Raw genomic sequence first — 20,721 nt, 5'->3', positions numbered from 1 at the left:
GTGATATCAAGTTATCTCTACAAGCCTCAAAGACGGAGGTGAATCATTTAAAAGAGCTTCTAGATAAGGAATCTAATGTATGCAATGCTCTTAAATCAGAGCTGCAGAAGACAGTAGAGGAACTTCAAAGAGTAAACAGTACTACTGCTTCGCTAATGGAAGAGCGTGAAGAGATTGCCGCACAATTACGACTTGCGCAGAGTGACGCCACTGCAATATCGCAGGCGGCACGTGTGCGTCAGTCGGAGTTGCAGTCGGAGGCACTGGCGGCAACTGTGCGGGAACACCGTGCGTTAACTCTCGCTGCGGCGCTGGAGCGATCTCTCTTACTTGCGGTCTCCAATAAGGCGGAGTGCACCGCCCGACTGCGGCTTCTCACAATGAAAACAGAAGAAGAAAATACGAATTCCAATGAAGTCTATGAACTCTATGAAAGACGATTGAAAGAGCAGTTGTTAGCATCTATGGCACTTATCGCCCGCAATGCCTCCCACATGTTGGCACGTCGTTATTTATCACATTGGGGTCGTGTGTGTTATTTGACGCGCTGTCAACGAATGGCACGTCTGCAGCGTGAGAACAGAGAACGGCAGCGGGAACTCACACTGTGGTGTGAACATCTTTCTCTCGCTAACAGCGGCGGTATATGGGGAGATGCGGGAGAGCAGGCAGCGGCAGCAGCCGTAGGGAATATACACAGTACGGCCACCACACGAACAAGAACTCCTCTTGCCATAACTGGTACTACTAATACTAATACTATTAATACTAATAATAATACTATTAATACTACTAGAGCAATATCAGAGAGAAGGAATCGTAGTAGTACTACTGCTGCTAGTGGTTCTCGTACAGTTGTGGATACCGCAGAAACGGACACCGTGACACAGTTAGACGCAAAAGATGCTCATTCACTGCTGGACTTGAGATGTATGTTGACAAGAGAGCGTGAAATAACTGCGAAACTTATATTGGAGCGTAATGCATTGCGGGAGGCATTGCGGGATAGCACGGCAGTCAATACTGAACTGCTCCAGCAGCTGGAAAGTAAACTCGAGTCAACGTCTCACCCAGCGGCGGTGTAGGTATTACCAGTTATGGAAGCCAAGGCAATAATAATAAAAGAAAACAAGAAAAAAAAAAATCATCCACTGTAAGCAGTGAATGAAGAAGAAAATAAGAAAATAAGAAATTTGGTAATAGTCTTGGCGGATAGGAGAAAAAAAAAAAAAAACAACAACGACAAACCAAAATAAGTGCAGATATAAAAAAAAGTTTCTGTACAATTATCGTTAAATGCATAACTTTGCTTTTCTTTTTTATATTTCGTACTCGTTTTAGTTATTATATTTTGGAGGACCAAAGTAACTATTCTTTTGATGGTCCCTTTCTGCGGCACAGTGCGTGCCTTGACGATTATTTTTCTACTTCTTCTACTAGTGTGATAAATATTCAATTTATCTCAAGTATTTGTTTCTTTTTTTCCTTATTGGTTCACCTCACCTCCTTTCTTAATATACCTCTCTTTTTTTGTCTAATATAAATATATATTTTTGGCTTTAGCGCTGTACCGTTATCGTTTTTTTGTTGTAAGTTTTTTTTTTTTTTTTTTTAATTCCTTTCACTTTGCTGTTTTTCAGTGTATTTGTGTGTATAGTTTTCTATATATCTGCCTTTGTAAAAAGGTGAAGAGATTGAATGCGCTTCCTTTTATTATTATTATTATTATTATTATTATTATTATTATTATTATTATTCAGGTGTGATACTTTTATTCCTACTCTAATCTATTGATACTCTTCTTACATCCGTGCCACTCTCTCTCTCTCTCTTTCACTCATACATTACACACATGGGTCTTTTTTAATTTATTTCTTACAATACTTAGCGGATATTAAATCCCACAAAAGATAAAGGAGCAAACAATAATAAAAAAAAAAGAGAAAAGAAAAAAAAAGTCAAAATAACTACTTCAAATGAGTCAGGAACATCAACGGGGTGTTTTGGGTAATGTGATGACTGATGTGACTTCTATCTTTAGTGATATTGACGGTACACTCGTACACTACGCACATACGATGCGGAAAATGGGATACTCTCCTCTCTCGGATGAGGAGCGAGAAAAGGAAGAGATACACATGCAGGAACATCAAGAGAAACTGGATAAAGAAAAAAATACACCTCCGTTTAATTCTATAAATAAAGTTGAGGATATTGTGCAGTCTCTCTTACATTGGCGTTACCCTGGAGAAATGCGCCGTGCACGTTTTAAATCACTACCGTTGCAGTTATGGCGTCACCACCTAACGGGTCGTATTCTTCGTATGTATGAATTATACAACAAAACACTCCAAGGTGCACTTATCTCTGAAGACACAGTACTTTTCCTTGAGTTTATGCAAGACTTGCCAACTGTATTGGTTTGCAACGGCTATACATTGCGGCATGAGGACTCATTGCTCGTAGCTCTTATCACCGGTGCTCGTACAACCACATATTGTAATCGCCGTATAAGTGGGGGATTACCACAATCTACGTATGAAGCGTGTGAAGGGGGAGGCAAACTGTGGTGCCGTAGGCGTTCTTCTTCTTCTTTATCCTCCACTTTTACTACTACTACTACTACTACTACTACTACTACTACTACTACTACTACTACTACTACTACTACTTGTTGTCGTGATAATAATGGTGGTGATCTCTTTTTACCAATGCTTTATCCACACGATGCGGAGATACCACTTGATACACGTTGGCTGCAGCGATTCAACGCCATTACCGGCGCCTGTGATGTTATGATAACAACAACAAAAGTAACTGAAGGAAAAAAGAAGTCAGGGCCGTTGTGGGATGTTTTTGAGTTACTGCGTGCGGATGGCTTCACTGTGGATGATGTTGATATGACCACATCGTTTCTCATTGATATTCCCCGAAGTCCGGCAGTAATGACTGGTGGACGTTTTAACAGTGCGGCAGAGGCGGAGCGTTACTTGGCGGCGCAGTTCGACAATGTGTGGGGTCCAATGTATGGTGTTGTGATGCATGTGAATCTCGGTAAAGGCCAGGTGAATGCGGCGGGTTGTGGAAAGAAGGAAGTGATGACATACATATTGGAAGAGTCAGAGGTATCCTTTTTATCCTCCCAACAACAACAACAAGAAGAAGAAAAAGAAAAAGAAAAGGGAAGAAAAAAACCTCTGGTAAAGAGGGATGCAGTGGCGTTATTTGATGATTGTAATGATATCCCATTCGCTGTGGAGTGTGGTGCTGGTCTCTTGCCCTCTGTTGCCCACGAGGAGGTCCTCCTGCATGAGTCTGCAAACCATCATTGGTTTAGAGCCCCACATGATGGTCCACTTGGTACTGAATGGGCACTACAACAGATACTTCTCTTTCTCATGACGAAAGAAAAGGGTAAATAATATGAAAACGGTATTGATATTGCAAGAAATACCAGCAGAAGTTATATCCGGAAGAATAATAAATAAAATAATTAACAAGAAGAGCAAAAAAAAAAAAAAAAAACCCTAACCGTAATAGCAGAAGGGATTTTGATATTCTGTTAGTTGCTTCTATACCCTATTGGTTTCTTTTTTTTTTTGCATCTATAGTTTCTGTATGTGTGAGTTGGGGTTTTGTTCTGTTTTTTTTTTTTATTATTCTTTCTATCGGTTTGACCTCAGGTTTGGAACGAATTTAGGTAATAACCTTTTCAAATGTTGTACTATATATTTTCTTATTTTTATTACCTTTTAACTCTTCTTGTTGTGAGTGCAATCTATTCTGTACTTGTGTGATTTCATTTCTGGGCTACTTTTTCTTTCTGTTGCGAATAGGCACTTTCCCCCATCCCCCCAAAAAATTCCCCAAGGGTACAACACCAACGTAAAGATTTGTACCTATACACATTACACATATATATATATATATTATAAAGGAATAAAAAAAAAAAAAGCATCGGCAAAGTTCAAGACGTCAAGAGGGGGAAATGAAACGGGGAAAGTCCCTCCGAATGCGCCTTGATGGTGAAGTGACTGTGCGACGCCTAATACCTCCACAGTTACGCACAACGGCTAGTATTCGCAAAGGCGAGTTAATGGAGCCAATTGAAAATATAGCTGAACGTATTGGTGTACAAACGGAGTCTATTGAGGGACTTGTGGACGCACAGGGACTCACAATCTTTGGTAAACTCCAGGACGGTATAGAAGTCTTTCTTGCCGGCTCCATAGCACCATGCGTCAGCGATAGCAACAGTAACATAAACCATAATAAGAGTAATATGAATACTAATGAAAACTCCTGTCAAAAATTCTCTCAACAACCACCGGATGTCTCTGTTGGATGGGCGTACGATGCACGAATGCTACTTCACGTTCCCCCACTTGATCGTGTACCAGAGACACCGTATCGTCTACAACGGGCTGTAGAGTCCTTGCGCTCAACACCACGTGCTATGGAACTTCTACCAGAAGAACTGCGTCGTCTAGGAGAAGTTGATACAACAACAAAAACAAAAGCAGATTCTATAAAGAAGACTCATAATGTATTTGCATCGTACTGGTTACCACCACGACTGGCTACACTCGATGAGATTACGCTATGTCATGATGCAGAACGTTACCGTGAGTTTATTGAACATGGTACCCCACTGGCTCCACCACTGAAAACAGATGTATACTGCAATGATGGCACTAGTAGCGTTGCGACACGTCTCTCTGTGGCTGCTGTTATTGATGCTGCACGCCGTGCACTGCAGGGATCGCCGCCATTCTCCATGTGTCTTGTGCGGCCACCGGGTCATCATTGCACCGCCACCACACCTGGTGGTTTCTGTCTCGCCAACAATGTTGCCATTGCGGCCCGGCAGCTGCTGCAGGATTGGCGTAATGAAAACAAGAAGAATATGAGTTGTGGTGGGGGTGTGAAGTCGTCATGTTCGCCGCCACCCCGTATTGCCATTGTAGACCTTGATGTGCATCACGGCGAAGGGACGCAATCGTTTGTGGAGGAGGAACCACCAGCCGACGGTTGTAGTGTTTCACCGTTGTTGTATCTCTCTCTCCACCGCTACGATCACGGCACCTTTTACCCCCGCGACCCCCGCGGCAGCACCGACTACGTGGGCCGCCACCGCAATGTGTGCAATGTCGCTGTTCACACCGCCGCGGCGGATCCTGCGCGGTGCGTGGAGGTTGTGAGCGACGATGTGTTTGCGCGGGTGGTGGACGATGTGTTTGTGCCGCGGCTGCGGGAGTTCCGCCCCGACGTGGTGCTGCTCTCACTCGGCTTCGATGCCGCGTACGGCGATCCACTCGGCCGCATGGCGGTGGAGGGCGGCTTCGCATACGCCGTGCGGGCACTGAAACTCTTCTGTCAAGAACGACAAGAAAAACAACAAAAACAAAAAGAAGAAAAACAAACGCCTGTGGGGCTAGTGGTGGTGCTGGAGGGTGGATACTCGCCGGAGGCCGTGGCTCAAGGTGTTGTGGCGGCCGCCCACGCCCTGCGATTCCCCGCAAATGACGCGGACGTCTTGCGATATGCGGAGCGGCAAGTACCAAAGACATGGCGGGGCCTGCGCCGACGTCTCGCACGCAAAAATGTTGAGATTCAACAACAACATGAAGAAGAAAAAAGAAGGGAAAGTAAGAAGAGTGATATGCGTGGGGAAAAGAAAGCGATGGGGAATATGTCATCCTCATCATCATTACGATCACGACAGGAACAAGAGGAAGAGAAACATGAATTATTGGAGTTACCAGAAGATGAAGTACTTTTGGAAAGGCATTTGCATTGGTGCGATCGACTTATTGCACGTGTCTTGGCTATACACACCGAAGCTAATAGAAAGCAATAAAAATAATACAACATCTTTGGTTAATTTTATTATTATTATTATTATTATTATTATTATTATTATTATTATTATTTATTTATTTGTTTATCTATGACCCTGTATATCTTTTTTTTTCTTTTTCTTTCTGTATGTGTCTGCGGTATATGAATGAATTATTCCTCTTTTAATAGATGTACTGTTATTCCTGCCATTACCTTGGGTAAAGGCAATTTAGACAATTTTTCTCCTTTTCTTTTTCCTCTTTCCCCTAGAAAACTATATCGACAATTGAAGAAAAGGAAAAAAAAAAAACATAGGGTTTTCAGGGTTTACCTGAACAATACCAAACAACAAAAAAAAAACACATTTATTGACCAGTAGAATATACAAGTATATATTTAAAATTAGTTTTTATTTGTTTATATTAGCTATTACCCCCCTGTGGGAATATCGTTATTAGTTAGTTTTATTTTCTATTGTTATTGTTATTCTTTTTATTGGCTCTTAATTCTTGAGGTATGAGTGGACGGTCTGTTGCTCCTATATTAGAGCAACATGGAGGGGATGTATACATTACTGGAAGTACTGTTGTACGGCACAAGATTGTGAATGGACGTGAGTGTGATGTATTCCCACCTGACTACGATACCCAACTCGTACTCACTGCCAAATATCTCTACAAATTACGACAAACCCTTCCACCACCTGCACCACCAGTAGAGAAACAACAACAACAAATACATGAAGAACATCAGTCAGTAAAGATGGAAGAGAGTAATGGGAAGGCTTCAACAGTTGTACAACCTCCAACACTAAAGTTAGTCTGGCGTGAAAGTCTTGGTTTGGTGCGAGCAGTTGTACCTCTATACAATCACTCATTCCATGAATGGGCAGCTAAACAAAATATACCGTGCAGTAACTGCTATGGATTTGCAATTGAGTACTTTAATCCACATGCAGCAGGACCGAAACTAGTCTCCAAGCAGACAGCATTTCAGCGTTATATAAAGGAAGAGAGATGCCGATGTGTGAAGGACGTATTTGCTGATGTGCAGCTAACAACAACAACAACAACAACAACAACAACAACAACAACAACAACAACAACAACAGCAACAACAACAGCAGGGAGTAGTAAAACGAGTAATGACACTAATGGTGGTTTACGGGTGCGGGAGTTCCACGTTGGACTCATCCGACCACCACCAGACACACCACAAGCCACTGGTGAAGGTTCATTGTTTCTACAACAGGACTGGTGGCATGCCTTTCATGTAGCGCGAATGAATTATTGGCATGAACGACTTGAAGATCATCTTATTGAGGAACCAGAAGTGTTTCAGTACCAAGTCTTTGCAATGGAATTCCCTAGTACTAATGTTGCCACTTCTGAGAAGGTGCGTCCACTTCTTTGTCAACTTGTTCTTTCAACAGAACGACTATATGTTGTTCCTAGATATGATGCGAAACTACTTTCACTTGAGTTACCGCTACATCACCCAGAGATGCGTTCGCGGTGGTTCACAGTCTCTGCACTGCAGTCTATTTCCATTGATTCCAATAAAGGTATTATAGTCTGTATTGGACAGCAACAACAAGAGAAACGAGTTGATTCTAATGCTGTAAAGACTACTACTACTAATATGAGTAGTAATTCCAGTGCTGCAGGAATAACAGGAGAAGTGAAGTTAACGCTGGGATTCTTTGACACTGCGGAGGCAGAGGAGGCAGTTCTAGAAATACAGCGTGTGTGGGAATTAACACACCGACAGGATGATTTTCCACTTGTATGATCTACATTAGTAGTAGTAGTACTCGTATTAGTAGTAGCTAATATTCCACAACGTGATGTGTTTCTCCCTTGTGTATACCTCTCTTTATGTTTTTGTCCTTTTAAATAAATAAATAGTTATGTGGAGAGAGAGAGAGAGAGAGAGAGAGAGAGAGAGAGAGTAAGTTTATTCCTTCATAGATGCACAAGGAAAAATTCTTGTTTTAATTCCTTGTTCCTCTCACTGTGTACCCTTTTGAGTTATGTATTTTTTATTTCTTTTTCTCACCTTCACCAGAAGCATCCTTCTATAGGGAAATAGGGAAATAAATATCTATCTTTGCATGTTTAGACGTCATCTGCCGCATACGATTATGCCTAACCGTGTTACAGAAATAGTGCCATCTTCTATATCTGCCTATTCAAGGCCCTTCACGCATCACAACAGCGGTGGAAGTGTTGATGATGGACTCACTCTTACTATCGGTGATGTTACCGTACCTGTTCCCACTAGTGTCAAACACCCAGAGCGGGTAACGTGGATTCTTCCCGGTACTACCACTTGCAATATTAATGAATTAAACAACAGAAACCACTACCAAAATAAAAATAACGAAGAAGAAGAAAAAGAAAAAGAAGACCAAGATGGAATATTACTACAAGGTGGTAATGCCTTTTTCCAATTACAAGACCCCACTACACGTCGTTACTTGCGGTGGATGTGTCAGAAGGAACTCCTTCGGCAGGACATGTGTCTTGTTGGTGAACCCGGCCCGGCCATGCGGTGGTTGGTGCAGATGTATTCCCTGCTCGTGCGGCGTGAGGTGCAGTCTCTGGCCCTCAACCGAGATACCACAGAGAGTGATCTCGGACAGAGGCGGGAGATTCGCAATGGAACACTTGTGTATGATGATCAATGTGTGGTGATCGCCGCTGGCGAAGGACAATTGCTGCTGCTTGAGGGACTTGAGAAGGTGGAACGCAATGTACTCCCGGTGATTAATAATTTACTGGAGAATCGTGAGATGCACTTGGAGAATGGAATGATGCTTATTCACCCAGAGCGGTATGACCAATTACTACAGGAACTTCTCCAAGGAGGAAAAAGAAGAAGATATGAAGAAGATGATGTGAGTGTTCATAATAGAATACAAAACAACAAAAGAAGAGTGGATGATAGTTTGATAATGACAGCAGCACATGAGGAAATGCGGAAAATGGGATTTATTCGCGTTTCAGAGAAATTCCGTGTTATTGGACTCACTGTTCCTGTTCCACCGTATGATGGTAATCCACTTGATCCACCACTGCGTTCACGATTTCAGTGTCTTTACGTGAATGTTCCGCTTCCATGCATGACCACTATAACAGGAAAAACTTCTTCATCTTCTTCTACAACGGTTAATACGATTACAAAAACAAGAATGATGGAAATAATGGAAAGACGTTCTATGGATCAGATGGAGTCTCTCTTAAAGCTTCGTACCATTGTTGATGAAGTAAACACTAGTACGAAGGAATTTAACACAGGTAGTAAACAGGTAAATAGTGCCAGTGGAATGACACTAGTCAGTCAAAGAAGTTTACAGTCTATTGGAAGTTATGAACTTTCTTTATTATCAAGACAATTGCAATTATTTCCTGATATTCCTGTGGGAGATGTGTTGCCGCGGGGATTCCCATGGTTTTTATACGCACAACAAACCACAACGTCTGGTGCTGCACACATGGAAGAGGTTCATAGTCGCCGACGAGAATATGAACGATTGTTAACAGCATGTAATATTAACGTTCCAACATTTGATTACTATCAAAATGAAAGGGAAATGGATGAAAAAAACAACAACAAAAAAAGTATTTACAATACTACAAGGGATGAAGATAGAGTCTCCACTCAACACCATTCATCACGTTCACCAAAGAGACCCGGTCAACTTAGTCGTAATTTACGTGAACAGGTGACATCTTTGCGAAGTAGCAGTAGTGATAGTGTTGGTGTTAATACAGAGAAAATAATTCGTTCTGCTGAACAATTTAATGATGTGATACGTGTGGAGAATATTCACACAGAGCAACAGTCTTGTAATACTGTGATTGTAGCGGATGCTTGCATTGCCAGTAAAGGAGGTATGTATACTCTCCCAATATACATGGGTGAGGCAGCTGCTGCCCATCCAAAAACAACAACAACAACAACAACAACAACAACAACAACAACAGAAAAAACTAAGAAAAATGGATTTATAGTGAAGGAAGAATGTCCTACACCCAACACTGTCTTTACTACTGCACATGATCATGTATTACAGTCTATGCTTCAACTCCATATTGCCGGACAACACATATTACTTCTTGGACCCACTGGATGTGGGAAAACCACCATTCTACATGAGTTTGCACACCTCCTTGGGTATCGCACAGAAACCATGTATTTGTATGCAGATATGACTAACAAGGATCTCTTTCAGCGTCGCACAACCGATTCAACAACAGGAGATACAACGTGGAAGAATAGTGCACTTGTAGAGGCAGCGTTAAGTGGTCACATCGCCGTATTAGATGGTGTGGACAAACTTCAACATGGGATGTTATCATCACTACAACAACTCCTTGTTGATGGAAGTGCTAACTTATACGATGGTGCCGTGTTAAAATCGCAGCAGGAATATGAAATACTTAAACGAAAGATGCACGCTACAGATGAAGTAATGAGAGAACATCGTATCTTTCCAGTACATCCTGCTTTCCGTGTTATAGCAACAGCACGACCCGCAGGATTATCATCCGAATCTCGTAATAAAACTGGACAGAATAATTGGCGAATCACACAAGAGGTGACTTCGTTATTTGGTATTCTCACAATGCCAGCTACTACAAAAGGTACCCTGCAAGCTATTTTAACACAAGTAGCTGAAGCCGAACGAGAAGCATGGCAACGTGAAAAAAAAACATCGCTTACAACGGATGATGTGGAGTCTGATTCATCCGAGTTATTGGTTCGGGATGTGGATAAATTGTTACAATTGCGGGATATACTTGAGTCTCTACAAGTAACAGAACCAAAAATACCACAGTTAAGTCTTCGACAGTTGTTACACCTTATTCGATTTCGTGTTCGTTATCGTGATGACTTCACTCCTAGTGTAGAGTCTGCACTACTGCTTCCACTCATGACATCCTTGACAGCAGAGCAGGTAAGACAAGCGATGCGTTCCTGCGGATTTAACGATGTAAGGAGCTACAATGAAAAGGACCAACAACAAGAACAACAATACGGTAAACAACGAAAATCACAAGTGTCATTGAGTGCAGAGAGTGAATTGCAGGAGGGTAGACGCAGTAAACGTCATGATCTTCTTAAGGAGCTTCCATCAGTTTCTGTTCCTGAGGATAATAAAGATAATTCTGCCAGTGAAATAAAAGGAAGAATGAATGATAATCATAATAACAGATCTGTTACTCGTGTCTTTGTTGTACATGATAAACCAATCCTTCGCATTAGTCGTGTGTATACAGAAAAAGAACTGGCACTTGTACCTTATATTCCATACTTTCATTCTAACCCTGTTCATGAGTCTATTATTGCATGGCTTGCCAAACAGTATGCAGTGGGTAACAATATTCTACTTATTGGAAATCAAGGTGTTGGTAAGAATAAGGTGGTGGATGCTTTTCTCGCCCGTATTCGTGTACCACGAGAATATATTCAGCTTCACCGCGATACCACTGTTGGCAGTCTCACTATTAATCCCACCGTTGAGGGTGGACGTGTGGTGTGGACGGACTCTCCACTCGTACGGGCAGTGCGATATGGACATTGTCTCGTTGTGGATGAGATTGACAAGGCACCAGTGGAGGTGGTTCAGGTGCTGAAGGGACTTGTGGAGGATCATGAGATGCGATTGCGGGATGGACGGCAAATACGTGGTCCAAAGGCTCGTGTTTTACCATCCATACAGAATAATGATAATAATAATAATAATAATGAGGAGAATATTATTGAAATGCATCCAGACTTTCGTATTATTGTACTTGCTAATCCACCGGGATTTCCTTTTCACGGGAACGATTTTTACCGTGAGTGTGGGGACTTATTCGCATCCTATGTAATGGGAAATCCAGATGCTCTTTCACAGTTACGTGTATTGAAGGCCTACGCACCAGATCTACCGGAACCATTATTAGTTCGACTCATTAGTGCTTTTCAAGGACTACAGAAAAACTTTGAAGAAGGACACCTTACCTACCCTTTTTCTCTGCGAGAGTTAATTGCTGTAGTGAAACACCTTGCAGCATTTCCACATGATGGTATTTACACTGCTCTTAATAATGTGTTTAACTTTGACGCACGAAATGAGAACACCCTACACCTCGTCAGACAAGTATTGCATCTTCATCTTCAATCACTAGTAGATGCTGGTGGTATGCGTCGACTTTTGCCTCTACGTGTAGGACAGGCTTTACCACTTTATTCCTCACCAGATTTACTGCGAGTTCCAGCTGAAGAAATGGGAACTGGATTGTTGTCATCATCATCACGGTTAGAAGATTTTGGAAAAAATAATATCGTATCTGTCCCAGTACGTTTTCTTACGGAAGAAGAGTCTGGTGGTGTGTATAGTACGCAACCAGCACACACTTGGAGTGAGCAATACCGAGAAGCTGAGTTTGCGGCGAATGTACTTAATAATACATCCGAAGGATTTACGGAGTGGTCATCCGCACCGAGTTTACCATTTCTACGTGCAGAGGATACTGTGTTGGGAGTGTCAGCAACGGATGTGGATAACGATACAGGGATGCTAACCGGTGTTGCTGTTCTTTTCTCACGATCAGTAAAGGATGATAGTGACAAGAAGAATAAGAATAAAAAAAATCTTATTCTTGCTGTGACTACCCTTCCCTCTGTCTCTTCTTTCGGAATAATGGCAACTCAACAATCAAATCTTCCTCCTGGTCATGTTCTTTTCTTTGACCTTACAAACCTTCTACCAACAGTTTCCTCCTCTGTTTCGGATTTCTCATCGCTTTCATTACAACCATTTAATGCTGAATCACACGCTGATTCACTAAATGATACATTGGGGAATTGGTTATTGGATATGTTTGGTGCTCCTGCTCCACTTATGGCGATTATAGATACTAGATCAGGAATTGCACTGCTTATCAATACCTCAGCTCCTCCAGCTCACTTGTACTGTTCTCTCCCAGCTTCAAACCAGCAACAAGAAGAAAATGAAAGTAATTCTATGAGTGCTGTATTACCTGTGCGAGTAGCACCTCCATGCAGTGACTCATCATCATTATCATCATCGTCGTGCTCGTTTGCTGTACGATCAGATAGTGGCATTATTGCCATGACGCGTTCCAACAGTTCAGAATTGTTTGTATGGATGAATGGACACCGTATTGCTGTGAAGTTACCTGCAACAAGTATTGAGAAGGTACATTTCTTCACGGATAACTTGGCTGCAGTGTGTTTGCGATCAAAGGAAGTGAGGATTCATGCTGTTCTGAAGATTGCAGTGATGTCAGATGGTACTGCGGCTGCAAGTCTCTGTATTATGCCGAAGAGTATTCCCGGAACTGTGGTGGGTCTCACAGCGAAGGGAAAAATAACAACAACAACAACAACAACAACAACAGCAGCAGGAGAAGCAAGCGAAATATCTCACAACATGCTTTTACAGCCTATCACACCAGAGGAACTACAGAGTGCCGTTATTGTTCCGGATAACGATGTAAACAATGCTGGAGATGTTGTCTACATGATGGTGGATGGATATTCACAAGAGGAAAAGTCATGGTCATTGCGAGTATTCACAGACTCTAAGGCTGCATCTGCACTTCGCTCTAAATCTCTACACGGTGGTACATTGAAGATAGACCACGTACACAATCAACTATTGGGAAATGGGAACAATAAAACGGAAAGTCCTGGTGCTGTTGTTGCCATTGACTATCAACAACACACAGTACGTTATTTTGCTTCACCACCATCATCAACAACAACAGCCTCAACAACAACAACAACAACAACAACAACAACAAGAACGACATCATCTCAAACTACTAAGCCATTATTCACTGTGGATGAAAAGACAGGAGCGGCACTATTGTATGATGGTGCACAGCGATTACTGGTAGCGGATGTCGTAGCAGAGCGTGTGGAGCACCGTTACCGTAGTTGGTCCACACTACTGAATGGATCTGTAAAACAACTTGGAGCTCCTCCTCTCTCTTCTACTACAGCAGCAGAAACACAATCACTCTCCATGTCGTACAGCACTCCACGCAAAAAACCCTCCGGTACTCTTAAACACGGCAAAGAAGATGATGAGGAACATCATGGTGGTAACACTTACGCCGGTGGGACTGGTGGTACGGACACTGCAGGTCTTGGTGGTCTTGTAGGGCCATACCGTCTGGATAAGGGACGTCCAGTACACCAAGTTTCCCCAGAGGCGAAGAAACAAGTACCTCAACATATCATTGAAGATGCAAAGCGTATGGGAAGAGAGGCATTACAGCGGCGTTTGGCTGAAATTGGAATGACCACGCAAGAATATGAACAATATAGAAATTTACAAGAGCGTGTACGTGCGCCTGTGGCATTGCTTCGTAGTGTTTTAAGTGGATTAAAGGCAGCCGAGGGTGAACGTACATGGTTGCGAGGTCAGACAGATGGTGTATGGGATGATAGCAAAATTGTAGAGGGAATTGTTGGAGAACGAAATATTTACAAACGTCGTGGAGACTCTACAGAGACAAGCCCATTTAATTCTAAACATAAAAAACGTCTTTTATTTGTATTGGATGTAAGTGCCAGTATGTACCGTTTTGAGAGTATGGATCACCGATTAACAAAACTATTGGAATCTACTGTGATGGTAATGGAAGCCTTTGCTGGATTTGAAGATAAAATTGATTATGCAATGGTTGGACACAATGGTGATAGTGCGTGTATTGAGTTGGTACCATTTGGACATCAACCGGGAAACCAAAAAGCACGTATGGAGGTTTGTCAGCGTATGGTTGCCCATGCACAATATTGTTGGTCTGGTGATAATACAGTGGAGGCAATGCGTCACAGTATTGATCTCGTTACAGCAGAGAAGGGAGATGCGTATTTGGTGTTTGTAATCAGTGATGCGAACTTGCCACGGTATGGTATAGAACCACGGGAGTTAAGTGCGATTATGCGGAGTAACAAAGATGTGCAGATGTTTTGTGTGTTTATAGCTACACTTGGTGAACAGGCGTCGGATATGCAGGCGGAGATGCCCCCTGGACATGGATTTCTCTGCATGGAAACGCAGGCACTACCACATATTCTCAAAAGGATATTTATGTCCGTGAATCTTCTCTGATATCGTTAAGGAAAAGGAAAAGGAAAAATAACGTATATATATATTGGGAAATGAAACCAGAAGAGGTAAATGAGAGAAAAAAAAAAAAAAGTTAAAATGGGTTATAACCAGTAAATTCGACGAAGGGAAGTATTGATATCGATACGTTTTCTGTTTGTTATGGTTTTTAATTATTACAGGGAATATAAATACAGAGCGACATTACAAAATCTCTCAGCTTTATTGTATTACCAGAGGGGGAAAAGTATCATCTTCACATGGTACCTTGTTATATTTTTATTCTAGTTTTTAATATTCTTGCTACAAGGTTCATGTGATGTAATACCCTTTGTGTATAATTCATCTTGTTTCGGCTTTGAGACTTCATTATTCTTTTTTGATTTCTTCTTTTTATTATTCTTTCTCTTATTTCCCTTATTATTATTTTTTTTTTTTTTTGTTCTGCTTCATTATCTCTCATGTGCTTTACTATTTCCCCCTTTTTTCTAATTCTCTCTCTCTCACTTTTGGTAAGTCTTTGTATAGGAGTTGTGATTTGGCAAAGGGGGAAAATGGGACAACAGGAGGATCAAGCAGATGAGATACGGCGATTACTGCAGTGTGCCGCTACCAAAGCGGATGCCTTCACAATATTACAAATAGAAGCAGAGACATGTGAATTGGCCGACATCAACCGCAGCTTCCGAAGGATTGTGCTTAAAGTGCATCCCGACAAGTGTACCCTCGCAAAGGCGGCAGATGCCTTTCACATTGCCGAGAATGCACACAAACTATTAAGTAACGAGGCTGTACTCGTGCGATTGAAGATTGCCCATCAAAAGAAGAAAGAAAAAGAGGCGGCGTTAAAAGAAGAGGCATCACGCCGACAAGCCAGTGCCACGACGATGGGCGGCAGTCAGACGATGTCAGGAGTATCCGGCAGTGTAGATGAGGAGGGATTAACAAAGGAGGAACGCACTCGACGACGGCGACGAGAACAAATAATGGAACAACAATTAGAAGCCGCACGTCTCGCAGAAGAGGCCGCGCGGAAGAAACAACGCGTGGAGCGGGAAACACGTGAACGGGCAGAACTCGCAGCGGAGTTGGAACGGCAAAGAAAAGAATGGAAAGATCTTAATCTCTTTTAATAAGAGGTATTATACACAAGGAGAGAAGTAATTAGAGAGAATATGGAGTTTTATTTCTTATCCATTTTTTTTATTATTATTTTTCTCTGGTTTAGTATTCTCTATGAGAGTGGTAACTCTCCCGGCACTTCTTTGCTTGTTTGTCATTGATTTTTTTTTTTTTTTTCATATGTTGTGTTTTTATCTCTTTTAGCCTATATTACTCTACGTATGTGTTTGTATGATTGTGTCTGTGTGTTGTGTTGTTCTTGTGAATTGCTCTTGTCTTATTCCGGCTTTAACTGTAATTACTTACTTTTGGGCATTACTTTACAATGGAGTTTGGTAAATACACCACGTTGTTCTCTTTTTCTTTATTTCGATTTGATGCTTTTTTTTTTCTTTTTTTCTTCTTCCTTTTTTTTTGTTTAACAGTCTTTCTTTTTAAGCCCCCGTGCAAATTCACTGCGGTCCTCTCTCTAAGAGTGGACGCAAGGGAATAGGAAAGGACAATTCAAACAGAATTAAGGGGGAGGGGAGAAAAATAATAACAATAACAAGAAAGGAATAACAAGAACAATAGTAGCATAAGTGGGTTGAGAGGTGCCTTTAATAAGAGAAGAGTGAGACATTGGAGTTGTGTGTAGTAGATATCCTATTTTAATAGTGAAGACTGTTAGAAATGCATGAATTCCCAAATCGACAACAACAACCACCGCAATCTCAACAACAACAATCTCAACAACAACAACAACAACAACAACAACAACAACAACAGAATGGACGACTAGCACGTGTCCCACGGCCACCAATACCATCTACGATTCCCGCACAATACCGAAATGGTTTGAATTCAGGCACATCAACATCCGTACCTTCACGTTCTTCTGCTTACACCCATAGTTCATATTATTCTTCTGAGTATGAGGAGGAGACATCCTCCTACGACTCTGAAGAGAGTGATGAGACACTTTACACACCAAGCAATCAGCCTTTCTTTCTCCGCATGCCAATGGGTCGAACAGATAGCGGTGATTCTTGGTTCCCAACTGGAGGACGCGAACCCACTCTCTATTCACTCACAAGTGTGGCTCTTATGAGCAGCACACCTGTCTCTCACGCAGAGTTTGGATGTGCCTTTAGTGAGGCTGAGAGTCATAGTGTTTTGGGGAGTAGAAGGGTTAGTGCGGTGAGTGTGAAGGGTGCACGGGGGAGTTTCCCACACCGGGCAACAGCCAACAATAATGTCAATCACAACAATAATATTGGACAATCATCATTACCGCCAAGTACTACAAGAGCAACTCCAGGAGATTTCCGCCATCTTAGGCAACAACAACATCAACAACAAGAAAATCAAGAAAAACAAGAACAACCAACGGAGGCATTTACACAAAATAAACTCTCACGAACGCCTGAACGCATCACACTGCGAATACCAGAATATATGAATAAAAAAGGAGTAAACACAGTGGCGACTGCGATTGCACCACCACCACCACCGCCGCCTTTGGAATCCACGAAAAGACCACCACTCCCACAACCCGCATTGGCACAAGCGAAGGAAGTCACACCAACGGCGCCAACACAAACTTTACAGCGAGAGACGAATGCGGCGGTTTTGCCTGGTGCTGCTGGGGGTAAACGAGATGTGAATCCCAACGAGAATAGTAATAGTGATAGCCCAAAGTATAAAATTGGCACTATGAACACACGAAGACGAATGAGTTTGCGAAGGGGACGTATTTCTATAGATGTGTGGGATCCTGATTTTACAAGAGGCGAGGATCGTAATATTACAGTGGATCCTTCCTATCTCCAAGGTGTGAAACAAACACCACCAACACCATCAGCACTAGCACAGCAACAGCAACAACAAAAGCCACTACATCCACTACCACTACAATCACAACCACAACCACCACCACCACAACAAGAGAAACAGAAAGTGGATAACAATGCACCGCGTGCTGTAGTTCCTATCAATAAAATGCCTTCAGAGCAGCCACGCAGTATGCCTCTTGCAGAGATGAAAAATAATCAGCAGATTACAGGTGCACCACCAGTGAAACCATCACCATTATCACCACCTAGAAAAGTAAATGCGGGAATAAATGGAACAAATCCCCCAGCTCCTACAAATAGGCCTACTACTACTACTACTACTACTAATAATAATAATAATAATAATAATAATAATACTAGACCGCCTCCTCCTCCTCCTTCTACTAATACTAACACTAATACTACTACAATAGCAACAGCATTGACGCAAACAGCATCAGTGGGGGCACATGCCACAGTCGTTTCACCACCAGCAATGGTACATCAGAACGACTCACGTGCTGCCGAGGCTCCCTCCCTCAATAATAGTAATAATAAAAATAATAATAATAGTGTGGATGGTACAAATATGCAAAAGACATTAATGGATGAGAAGGCCAGACGACGGGCTGAAGAACTACGACGAAAACTTGAGGAGGCCTCTGCGGCCGCAAAACGCACACCAATGTCAGCGGGACAAGTGAAAAGAATTGTAGTAGTATCATCTCCACCGCGTCTTCGTTCAACCACAGTCTCTGCAGCACCCACCATTGAGGAGAATGTGATACAGAAACCAGTGTTGGTTAAAGGCCGAACCACAGTACAAGATAGTCCAGCAGTAGTATCAACAACAACAAAAGTAGAAGAAACTTCTGCAGGAGGGAATTTACAAGTTAAACAGACTGTATTTTCTACTGGTGGTTTTGGTAGTAGTAATAATAATAATAATAATAATAATAATAATAACAAGGAGATAGGAGTGCGTCCACTTCCAAGCATGAATGCGAATACAGGAAAGATTACATGCTCTGTGAAGGTTACTGCTATCAGTGGTACTGCTTCTTCTAATACGAAGGAGAAATTACCAGGAAACACAGCGGTAGTAACTTCAAACACTCAACAGAATCATAAGGAACAAGAACAACCACATCAAACAAATGAGAGTTTGGACTCACAGATACCATGGAAAGTGAGAATGGTGTTAAATGAAGAGGAAGCAGAACGGCGTAAGATTTACCGTAGTGAAATAGCTGATCGTGCACTAGTGCTTAATTTGATTGTAAATGCACAGCAAACCTTAAATACCAATCTCACATTCCGGGAAAAAGAGGCAGATACGGCTCTTATTAGTCCTTCACTGGTTCCCCGTAGAAACTCCACCTTGGCTCCAAAGAATAATTACAGTATCCCAAGAAGTGATATGCGACCATCAAAGATGGAGGATTATAGTGGGTTAAAGCCTAACAATACCGTCGCACCGTTAACAGGCATGGCAACTAAAACTACCGCAAACACAACAACAACGGGAAATCTACAAAAGACCACACAAACAAAGGATACACATAATAATAATAATAATAATAATAATAATAATAATAATAATAATAATAATAATAACCCCACCACGGCGAATACTACAATGCCTTCTCCTGGTATTGTGCCGCCGCTTACAAATGAGGAGACACCGGGAAAGACTACACGACATCGTCGTCACCGAACATCTATGCGACGCCATCATCATCAATTAATGGATATGCCCCCTTCTAACAGTCGTGCCCAATTACGTTCACTTGCGACCAGTCAAATACTACCAGAGAATGTGGAGGAAAATCAAATTCCACAAGAACAAAATCATCCCCCCCACTCACGCCGATTATCTTACGGTGAATCCCACAGACATCATAGTACCAGTGGAAGGCCAGCACCCGTACCTACACAAAGCGAACAGAATAACAGTGGATCCACACAAAATAATAAAAACACGGCAGGTGTGGGAGTGATGAAGACCGCCGCTGGTGCGTACAACACGCGAGGACGGCGCTCATCCCGCACACCATCGCCCGTGGCCCCAACAACGCGGCGAGTCGGCCGGCGGCCCTCTTCAAAGTCACTTGTCGTCGCGACCGGCCCCACACGTACGGGGTCGAGGAATAGAGAGGATGAACAACACAGTAAACCACAATCAACAAAACAACAACAACAACAGCAGGGAATGGAGTATAATAAATACAAGGGAGGAGTATTGCCACCGCTCTCTTTGCCTCACCAGCCCAGCGGCGTTAAGGAAGGGACATGGATGCATTCACCAAATATACACTACTGATGTGAAGTGGAAATCAAATAGAAGAAGACCAAAAAATAAAAGAAAGAGAAAATGAGGGAGATAGATAGATAGACATGTAATGTATGCTTCTTTGTAATGAGGATACTTAGAGAGTGGAATAACCACAAGAAAAAAAAAAAAAGAAAAAAAGGTGAGAGAGAGAGAGAGAGAGTAGAAAGAAAGTTGTACAATCTTTTAAATTGACAATTGTGTCTTTTTCTTACATAATCACCAGACTTTTTCACCTCATTTTTTTTTTTTCGTTGTTATTAGCAGTTCTCCATATTCCTCTTCCTCTTCATCCGTGTTTCCTATTGTCATTCGTTGAGAAAGTAGTTTTTTTATTATAGTCTTCCTCCTCTTGTAACTGTATGCTGTTGTGTACCCGCATGATTTATTTCTGATATTGTGTCTTTTATTATTATATTATTATTACTATTACCATTATCATTATTATTATTATTATTATCATCATTACTATATTG

General features: G+C 41.9%; 7 protein-coding genes across 7 annotated transcripts; all 7 read left to right on the top strand.

Moving 5' to 3' along the window:
• Window positions 1–2: 2 nt before the first annotated feature.
• On the top strand, window positions 3–1,085 carry TM35_000282130 (uncharacterized protein; the record flags this gene model as incomplete). Its single annotated transcript, XM_029028244.1, has 1 exon — window positions 3–1,085. A coding segment is annotated over one exon (1,083 nt), but the record flags the coding sequence as incomplete, so codon positions are not given.
• Window positions 1,086–1,976: 891 nt separating this feature from the next.
• Window positions 1,977–3,422, top strand: TM35_000282120 (uncharacterized protein; the record flags this gene model as incomplete). Its single annotated transcript, XM_029028243.1, has 1 exon — window positions 1,977–3,422. One exon carries the CDS (start codon window positions 1,977–1,979, stop codon window positions 3,420–3,422), a length of 1,446 nt encoding a protein of 481 aa, XP_028880562.1.
• A 566-nt stretch (window positions 3,423–3,988) lies between these two features.
• On the top strand, window positions 3,989–5,860 carry TM35_000282110 (putative histone deacetylase; the record flags this gene model as incomplete). Its single annotated transcript, XM_029028242.1, has 1 exon — window positions 3,989–5,860. The coding sequence occupies one exon, from the start codon at window positions 3,989–3,991 to the stop codon at window positions 5,858–5,860; it is 1,872 nt and encodes a 623-aa protein (XP_028880561.1).
• A 497-nt stretch (window positions 5,861–6,357) lies between these two features.
• On the top strand, window positions 6,358–7,632 carry TM35_000282100 (uncharacterized protein; the record flags this gene model as incomplete). The annotated part of the gene is made up of 1 exon (XM_029028241.1): window positions 6,358–7,632. The coding sequence occupies one exon, from the start codon at window positions 6,358–6,360 to the stop codon at window positions 7,630–7,632; it is 1,275 nt and encodes a 424-aa protein (XP_028880560.1).
• A 322-nt stretch (window positions 7,633–7,954) lies between these two features.
• On the top strand, window positions 7,955–14,980 carry TM35_000282090 (putative heat shock protein HslVU, ATPase subunit HslU; the record flags this gene model as incomplete). Its single annotated transcript, XM_029028240.1, has 1 exon — window positions 7,955–14,980. One exon carries the CDS (start codon window positions 7,955–7,957, stop codon window positions 14,978–14,980), a length of 7,026 nt encoding a protein of 2,341 aa, XP_028880559.1.
• A 551-nt stretch (window positions 14,981–15,531) lies between these two features.
• Window positions 15,532–16,110, top strand: TM35_000282080 (chaperone protein DNAJ; the record flags this gene model as incomplete). Its single annotated transcript, XM_029028239.1, has 1 exon — window positions 15,532–16,110. One exon carries the CDS (start codon window positions 15,532–15,534, stop codon window positions 16,108–16,110), a length of 579 nt encoding a protein of 192 aa, XP_028880558.1.
• A 661-nt stretch (window positions 16,111–16,771) lies between these two features.
• Window positions 16,772–20,236, top strand: TM35_000282070 (uncharacterized protein; the record flags this gene model as incomplete). The annotated part of the gene is made up of 1 exon (XM_029028238.1): window positions 16,772–20,236. One exon carries the CDS (start codon window positions 16,772–16,774, stop codon window positions 20,234–20,236), a length of 3,465 nt encoding a protein of 1,154 aa, XP_028880557.1.
• Window positions 20,237–20,721: the final 485 nt, after the last annotated feature.

Source organism: Trypanosoma theileri, assembly GCF_002087225.1.
Source record: "Trypanosoma theileri isolate Edinburgh chromosome Unknown TM35_Tth_28_V1, whole genome shotgun sequence".
NCBI classification, from domain to species: domain Eukaryota; phylum Euglenozoa; class Kinetoplastea; order Trypanosomatida; family Trypanosomatidae; genus Trypanosoma; species Trypanosoma theileri.
This window is presented reverse-complemented; position numbering and strand designations above follow the sequence as displayed.